The sequence below is a fragment of the Monopterus albus genome, unplaced genomic scaffold (assembly GCF_001952655.1).
Source record: "Monopterus albus unplaced genomic scaffold, M_albus_1.0 scaffold94.1, whole genome shotgun sequence".
NCBI classification, from domain to species: Eukaryota; Metazoa; Chordata; class Actinopteri; order Synbranchiformes; family Synbranchidae; genus Monopterus; species Monopterus albus.
This window is the reverse complement of record NW_018127974.1, coordinates 74,879-83,762: the sequence shown is the minus strand read 5'-3', so window position 1 is coordinate 83,762 and position 8,884 is coordinate 74,879. Positions and strand designations below refer to the sequence as shown.

Sequence of the window (8,884 nt, the reverse complement as noted above, 5' to 3'; positions counted from 1 at the left end):
GGAAAAACTATTAAGTGTTCAGTTTTGATGCCATATGTCAGAACCAGATCAAGAGTGTGATTAAAACAGTGAGTGGGTTTATTTAGTTTGAGAGAAGCCAACTGAGTCTAATAATGAACAGAATGCATTGTTGAGGCTGTCATTGTCGGCATCTACATGAATATTAAAGTCGCCTACTATGATTATTTTATCTGTACTAAGCACTAAATCAGACAGAAAGTCTGAGAATTCACTTAAAAACTCTGAATAAGGAGCAGGTGGACGGTATACAATAACAAACAGAACAGGCTTTTGAGTTTTCCAGTTTGGGTGTGAGAGACTCAGGGTGAGACTTTCAAATGAGTTATAACTATGTTTAGGTCTAGGGTTGATTAATAGGCTTGAGTCAAAGATCGCTGCCACGCCACCACCTCGGCCTGTGTTTCGAGGGATGTGACAGTTACTGTGACCAGGTGGAGTGGATTCATTTAGGCTGACATATTCTTCCTGCTGTAACCATGTTTCAGTAAGACACAATAAGTCAATGTGATGTTCACTTATCAAATCATTCACTAACAGATTTCGATGATATTTAATAGTCCACCTTTGATTGTCCTATTACTTTCCACTATAAGAGCTGTCGTCTTAATTTTAATTATGTTCTTGTGAATAACTCCTCTGGAGTTGATTCTTGATTTATATAATTTAGATGGGCGGGTGGCAGACACAGTCTCTATGGGGTACTGGGAGCATTGGGTGGGTAGCAGCTGCAAGGAGACAGCAGAGAGGCGTGTAAGACTGCGACCCTGCATCCTGGACTCAACTCTGTCCCTGCAGCTGAAAAACACCCCCATAGCATGATGCTGCCACCACCATGCTTCACTGTTGGGACTGTATTGGACAGGTGATGAGCAGTGCCTGGTTTTCTCCACACATACCGCTTAGAATTAAGGCCAAAAAGTTCTATCTTGGTCTCATCAGACCAGAGAATCTTATTTCTCACCATCTTGGAGTCCTTCAGGTGTTTTTTAGCAAACTCCATGCGGGCTTTCATGTGTCTTGCACTGAGGCGAGGCTTCCGTCGGGCCACTCTGCCATAAAGCCCCGACTGGTGGAGGGCTGCAGTGATGGTTGACTTTCTTTGACTTTCTACAACTTTCTCCCATCTCCCGACTGCATCTCTGGAGCTCAGCCACAGTCATCTTTGGGTTCTTCTGTACCTCTCTCACCGAGGCTCTTCTCCCCCGATAGCTCAGTTTGGCCGGACGGCCAGCTCTAGGAAGGGTTCTGGTCGTCCCAAACGTCTTCCATTTAAGGATTATGGAGGCCACTGTGCTCTTAGGAACCTTAAGTGCAGCAGAAATTTTTTTGTAACCTTGGCCAGATCTGTGCCTTGCCACAATTCTGTCTCTGAGCTCTTCAGGCAGTTCCTTTGACCTCATGATTCTCATTTGCTCTGACGTGCACTGTGAGCTGTAGGGTCTTATATAGACAGGTGTGTGGCTTTTCCTAATCACGTCCAATCAGTATAATCAAACACAGCTGGACTCAAATGAAGGTGTAGAACCATCTCTGGGATGATCAGAAGAAATGGACAGCACCTAAGTTAAATATATGAGTGTCACAGCAAAGGGTCTGAATACTTATGACCATGTGATATTTCAGTTTTTCTTTTTTAATAAATCTGCAAAAATGTCAAAAATTCTGTGTTTTTCTGTCAATATGGGGTGCTGTGTGTACATTAATGAGGAAAAAAATGAACTTAAATGATTTTAGCATATGGCTGCAATATAACAGAGTGAAAAATTTAAGGGGGTCTGAATACTTTCCATACCCACTGTATGTTTTTATTTAAATAGCCTCCAAGACGTAATTCAAAAGAAGTAAATTAGAGACGCTAACTGAAGTCTAAAGGTAGTCATGTGGTTGCAGTTCTCATAGAAAGCCAGTTAACCAACCTGCAGTTTTTATGGGTGACATTCTGGGATTGAATCAGGTGTGACATTACAAACGGTCTCTCTGGACTTTGTCTTATTGTTTGACTGTGAACATAAATGTATGCAAATTTTGCACATGTGCACAGACTTTATATAAATTAAATGTTATTGTATTTAGCAAGCCCAGAGTTGTAAATGAGGAAACGTTAAAGTTAAAACTGCACCTAAATGTCAAAAATGCTTAGATGCTTAAATGCCTAGATGGCTATGCTGCCAATTGCTATAAATCAGTGGTCTCAATAGTGAAATGTTATCCAAGAGATTTTATTGTATCCACATATTTAATTTTATTAGAATAGTGTTTGAGTTGATACTAGCCATTACCTTTTTGTTTGACATTTCTGTACTGACATTTCTTGTTACTGCATCAGCCAACATATACTGTACACAGTATGTCTGCAATAAGCCAGTATTAGCTGATGTATCAATATAGACCAATATATACTGTATTTAGTTACAAATAAAATCAGTTGCACTGGTTCATTAAGTTATATGCAGAGAACTCTAGTGATAACAGCAAAGCTCTGGCTATATGGAATGTACATGCATGTATTAGTAATTGACAGAAAATGAGTTAATATACTGTATATAAATAGGGTATGATCCGTGTGTTTTGACTATCTTATGACAATTTCATTCTTGAGCATTTTAGGGGTCAAGATACTTTAATGCAATAAGTATTTTTATGTAATGTATTTAATATAGCTTTTTGTAACCATCACTGATTAGGTTTATTTGTCTCTTGTAGATAAAGATAATCAACAAATACAGCTCTTCAGATGATCAGGTATGGAGGCACTGGGGAAATATATATAAAAAAAAAGTAAAAATTCTCAGGCCATAAACCATTTGGAAAATTTTTGAAGTATCTTCATCAGTGAGTTTGACATGACTTTGTCACACTGCTTACCACAGCTGAATTCATAAGTGAGATAAAAGGGTTAAGACCAAAAGATTTAGGGGCGAATGTATCAGATAAAGCAGCCCAGTGCAGATTCAGTATGCTGCTTCGTGAAGCGCATCCCAAGTCTATCTGGTGTAGATCAAAGGTAAATCATTGTGGTGCAGTGGAGACTGTACTGAGGGGTATCTTTTTACATACTGTATGCCCTTTCCAAGTTGCATCACTATAGATCTTGTTTTATTAATTTGCTTTGACAGTGCACTCTTTTTTTTTTTAAATTTTGGCTGTTGATTGAGCAAGAAATTGTGTATATTTCACTTTCATTCAAATGATCTTTTGTAAATTCTTTGCATCTCTGCAGATTGTTCATGTGGGCTGGACATGTGAAAGCCCAGAGGACAGTGCTGGTGGTAGAACTTGTGCATTCAAGTTTCTGGCACTGAGAGGACCGTATTTTTATATCTTCAGAAGTCCACCGGTAATTAGTCTATCATTTTACTATTTGATGAACTTTTTCTTGTCTAGGTTTGATATACAAGAACTAGAGTGCGTAGTTTGATGCGCTCACAAGTTTCAAATTTCTGTTGGATCACTAAAAAAACTTTTGAACTGATTTATTTACAGTTACAAAGGTTCTATCCTAAATCTTAAGTGGATGACATGGGCCCATGTAGCTCACAGTCAAAAATCAGGTGCAACATATTATTTAGTAGCCTTTTTGATTTTGGTTTTGAGCATAGGAAATGTGATGAATTTCTGCTGCTAGCTCATTGATCTGCGACTGCCCCCCACTGGGCTGCATGGTTTGTCAGTGAAATTAAGTGATTTGGGTGGATATTTAGTAAACCTGTTGTAAATTACCATCAGGCATGGAAAATATTGCAGTATCATAAGGAGCCAAGAGGGACAGTAGAAAGGAGTGTGTTTACTGTCACTTAAAGGTGCAGTGTGTGAGACAGCAACATCTAGTGGTGAGGTTGCAGATTGCAACATTCGCCACTAGCTTTCAGACATCATGATAAACGGCCCTCACAGTGATTAGGACAGGGGTGGCCAGTTCCAGTCCTCGAGGGCTGCTGCCCTGCTTGTTTTCCAACTATCCCTGCCTGACCTGCTGCTGATTACCTGGCTCAGGTGTGTTCAGCCAGTCAGAAGCTGGACTGGAATTGGCCACCCCTGGATTAGAACAAAACACACAAACAGGTGCAGCTGACTTGACCAGGCAAAAGCTAACAGTTGCTTACCCAGCACTGGCCATGTTCTAGCTAAAATTATCAAACAAAAATTTGCATTTACATTATCTTGTTAATTGAATCCACACTGAAAACAAGATGTGAGCAGCACTTTGTGTCTTTGTAATCAGAACAGCTGTCCGTCAGCAGGACAGCAGACAAACTGCACCAGGTGGACAGATGGCACAGATGTGTACTGGATGAAAATAATTTTCATGTAGGGCCTATGCTCAGGTTTCGCTTTCAGTGTTGATTCAGTTAGACTAAATTACCTGTCCAGTAGAAAACAGGCAACTTCGGTGTCATTCTGGAAACACATGTCCTTCATCAAGGATTTCCATCTGGGAAAGGACACACTGATGTTGGTTCCGTCTGGACTACTGTTTAAAAAAAAAAACAACAAAAAAAAAACATGGTGTCTCAATACGGTGGCCTCCAGGATAGGAGACCCGCTCCTATTTAGATTAAAAACGGGCTAATTCTAAGATAAAGAAAATGCAATGATTCTTATTTCCTGGTGATTACACATTTCTTTTCATCCATCCATTCATCCATGATCCTCCACTTATCCAGGGTCAGGTTGTGGTGGCAGCAGGTTCAGTAAGGTAGTCCTGATTTCCCTCTCCCCGGTGACGTGATCCAGCTCCTCTGGAAGAATTCCAAGCTGTTCCCAGGCCAGATGAGATACAGTATATAATCTTCCTGAACCACCTCAACTGGCTCCTTCCAATGTGAAGGAGCAGCGGTTCTACTCCGAGTCCTTTCTGGATGTCCAAGCTCTGCACCCTGTCTTTAAGGGTAAGTCCAGCCATCCTACGGAGGAAACTAATTTTGGCCACTTGTATTCGCGATCTTATTCTTTCAGTCACCACCCACAGTTGGTGACCATAGGTGAGAGTTGGAGCATAGACTGACTGGTAAATTGGGAACTTTGCCTTTCAGCTCAGGTCCTTTTACACCACAACAGTCTGGTACAGCATCTGCATCACTGCTGATGCTGCCCCTATCTACCTGTTAATCTTATGCTTGATTTTATCCTCACTGGTGAACAAGACCCCAAGATACTTTAACTCACTCCCAACCTGGAAGTAGCAGTCCACTGTTTTCCAGCAGAGCTCTAAGTGCTAAGTCTCATCCCTGTATCTTCACACTCCGCCCCAGTGTGCGCTGGAGGTCATGACCAAAACCAAATCATCTGCAAATAGCAGAGATGCAATTCTGAGATCCCCAAACCAGCCACTTTCCTCCCCCGAGCTGCGCCTTGAGATCTTGTCCATGAAGGTCACAAACAGGATCTGTGACAAGGGACAGCCCTGACGAAGGCCAACACCAACTGGGAACATGATTACACATTAATGAAAACATAAATTATAGCCCCTTTCTACTAATAAATCCTTCTAGATCTTGCACACTGCACCTTTAACTTTAATATGGTTGAAGAAATCAACAAATTTCAGAGTTGCAATCATGTAGTTTCCTGACAGTCAAATCATCTTTTATTTTGTTCGGTAACTAAAGCATGGTCTGACCCTGAGGCCAAAGTCCCTCCCATTCTTCTCTGGTAAGCGATGCAATTTACAGATGACTAACAACTGCCATACTGAGAGCAGGGCTGCAAATTTTACACCTAAAATTTCAGGTGCTGAGAGTATTTGTAAAAATTTCCATTCTCTCCTCCCTGATTTTTGCATCCTGAACAGGAATGTTTTTAAAACCAATATTGCATGAGGCCAAACATGTAAATTCATGCAGTGCTTCTCACTGCAAAACCCCACTGACTCCTTGACAAATACAATATGATCATATGCAGCTTCATTGTTTTAGCATTAGAAACTGAGCTGCAAAACCTTAGTAAAAATCCCCCTTGGTGCTTGGTTGGGCTGAAGATAAGCCTGCTTTCAGCTCAATCCCACCATTGTTGTTCCAACACTAGAAAATGTGGTGAGATTAAAGCTAAAACTGCCTCATTATAACATTATACTTTGGCTCTTGTACATTATGAAGTCTGGCAGGCATTGTGGAGTTAAATATGTACATTCAAACTGGCCATTGAGCAGGTGGTAGTGTGGGACATGCACTTATCTCAGGTGGTTTGAATTTGACTTTCAAGGTTATGTTCTTTAATTTAGGCCTACAGTAAAGTCAATCTGTATGCAGCCGTGCTGACATTCAAAACTGACAACAGTGACTCTTCATGTTGTGGTGCAGGATACAGCTCATCAGGGTCATCAAAGTACTCGTAGTCACAGTAATTAACGCTCTCAAGGATAACATTATAGTTACATGAAATGGTCTGAACACATGTAAAATATGTCTGCAGATTTTGGAACAATATCTTTGGTAAAACCAGCCTACAATAAATTATTAGCTTTATATTGAGAGAAATCTGATGGCCCACACTGGCCATGTGAGATTTAATAGAGGTCCAGGATCTAATAGTGACCCAGAATATTGCCACTGACTGCCTGGGTTTTTGACCAAAGGCTGCGTCTCTGTGTTCTCTGTGATTAGACATGAGCTCTGTTCTCCCATTAGTATAAAAACTACTGTAGCCCAAAATGAGCCTCTTTTATCTAGCATTATTTGGTTACTGCAGGTTAATCACATTTACTGTCTGGGTGATGTGATTTGTAGTACCATGTTGAGGTGCACACATTATGAGCTGCTCTCTCTGTTGGCCTGTCTTGCCTTCTGTTAAAGAGCTTTTATCACTTGTTAACCTATTTTGAGAAGCTAAGGTGTCTCACCGTTTGTTTAGAAGGCTCCCAAGAAGAATGAAATTTGGTCTTCTAAATAATCCTGACCAGGACAGGATTACCATCATGTTCTAAGCATCACATTAAAGCCAGACTTGAGCCTGTGTATTTGGAGACTGACTTACCATTATGCCAAGTGTTTCCTATCATTTGTTGTTAGGTTCTCTAATGTAAAATTATAAGGACCTGGTATTCAAAGGACCTCTCAGCTTATGGTGACAGTAACAGTTGCATGGTGAGAATGAATGCCATTGGAGCTGAAATTCAGCCTCTCAACCCTCTCAAATAAATAATAGTTCAGTATTTAAAATGAACTCTTTTGCTGCTTTGAAAATTTGATGTGGTTGTACCACTCATTTCTGTGGTAAATATGAAGCTAGTAGTTAGCTTGGGATAACACAGACTGGAAACAGGGGAATGGATAGCCTGATTCAGTGACAAAGTCACACAGGGTATTCAGCACCCCCTACAAAGAAGTATTTGAGCCCCCCCCCAATAAAACCACAACCTTATGTACAGATTAAACAAATGAGATATAACCCGTTTCATTCAGTGTTAATAGTAAGATAACCAGTTGCTGGCTGCACCATATACTTAAAACATGAGTATTTCGATGTCAAATAGGCATATTTCCTAAATTTCAAATGATTCTTTTAAGGTGAGTTCTAGTTGTCCCTTGTGATCTCTTCAGTGAGTCAGCTGGCATTCTCCAGTGCATTTCTGATGGAGGATTGAATGAGCCCTGCTCTTTGACATGACATGCTGACACCAGCCTTTGTGGAGGAAATGAAGCCCATCATCTGGTCAGGAAAATGTGGCTGCTTTGTAGTGATGTGTAACATAAGTGACCATGGATTATGTGTTTGCTAGGAAGCACTGCATTTCATATTGAGTATTGTTTCCTCCTCGAGCCTGCAGCACAGCCTGCAGAAGACCTCCGTCCTCCAGCATATTACATAGCTGTCTAAATGGCACTTATTGGCAGTTCCCTCTACACTGAGTAAGATTAGAGACAGTCACTCAAGCTGTTTTTTTTTCCATGTTGAGGAAAAGACTGTGGCCTTGCTTATAGAGACTCAGACTGGGCTTGTTGATACCATCCAGCAGGCTTGTGATGGAGTAGGCTGTCTTTCACTCTGCCACAGCACAGATAGAACTACTGTTAGTGGAGATTTTTCAACAGCACTGTGGGTGATGCCTGCATTTTCTCTAGGGACCTCAGTCATCAATGTTTTGTACAAAGGTTTTCACTCTGGCTGGAGGTGGATGGTCCATCACTGGTGGCAGTAGATGAATAATCCTAAACAATCATCAAACGTCTGCAGACTCATTAGCATGAGCAAGCAATGGTACAAAGGTTTTCTAAATGCCGTAGGTCGGTCATAATTTTAAGTGTTTGTCATATGCGCAGTACGGAAACGTGTTTCCCTGTACAATAAAAATTCTTACTTTGCTGTCCACATGAATGCCACACAATACAAGTGAAATATAAAGTAGATAAATAAGTAACACAAAATCTAATGCACTTTAAACCAGCAAATGAAGAAAGATAAAATATATGAATATAATAAGAGAATGTATGTTACAGTACATGGGAGCTTTATGTGCAATAGTCAACAGTGAATGTGCAAACTGAGAATGTAAACAGTACAGGTGGAATTACATGACGTATTTCCTGGTAATAAGTTCCTGTCAGCTGTTTAGGAGTCTGGTGGCAGAGGGAAAGAAAGAGTTTTTCAGTCTAGAGGTCCTGCATTTTACACTTCTGAACCTTTGACCGGAGAGTAGGGGTGTGAACAGTCTGTGCTAGGGATGCGTGGGGTCTTTGAGGATGGAGGCAGGTTTCCTACGCACCCTGCAGTGGTAAATGCTCTGCAGAGAGGGCAGTGGAGTCCTGGTGATCTTCTCCACAGTCTTTACCACACTCAGCAGGCGCTTGCGGTCCATAGCAGTAGTACTGCCATACCAGACAGTGATGCAGCTGGTCAAGATGCTCTCAATGATGCAGCTGTAGAA

The 8,884-nt window shown here is 41.0% G+C and overlaps 1 protein-coding gene across 8 annotated transcripts in view; it reads left to right on the top strand.

Moving 5' to 3' along the window:
• The window catches only part of sntg2 (syntrophin, gamma 2), a 75,593-nt gene that overhangs the window by 53,070 nt on the left and 13,639 nt on the right, over nucleotides 1-8,884 (top strand). For 6 of the 8 annotated variants that reach the window (XM_020608721.1, XM_020608720.1, XM_020608719.1 and 3 more), the window contains 2 exons: nucleotides 2,725-2,763; nucleotides 3,242-3,358. The exons of 1 other annotated variant lie outside the window; for it this stretch is intronic. In XM_020608721.1, coding sequence (XP_020464377.1) covers nucleotides 2,725-2,763; nucleotides 3,242-3,358 — 156 coding nt within the window. The remainder of the gene's footprint in view (nucleotides 1-2,724; nucleotides 2,764-3,241; nucleotides 3,359-8,884) is intronic. One more of the 8 variants, XM_020608722.1, reaches the window with a different exon arrangement.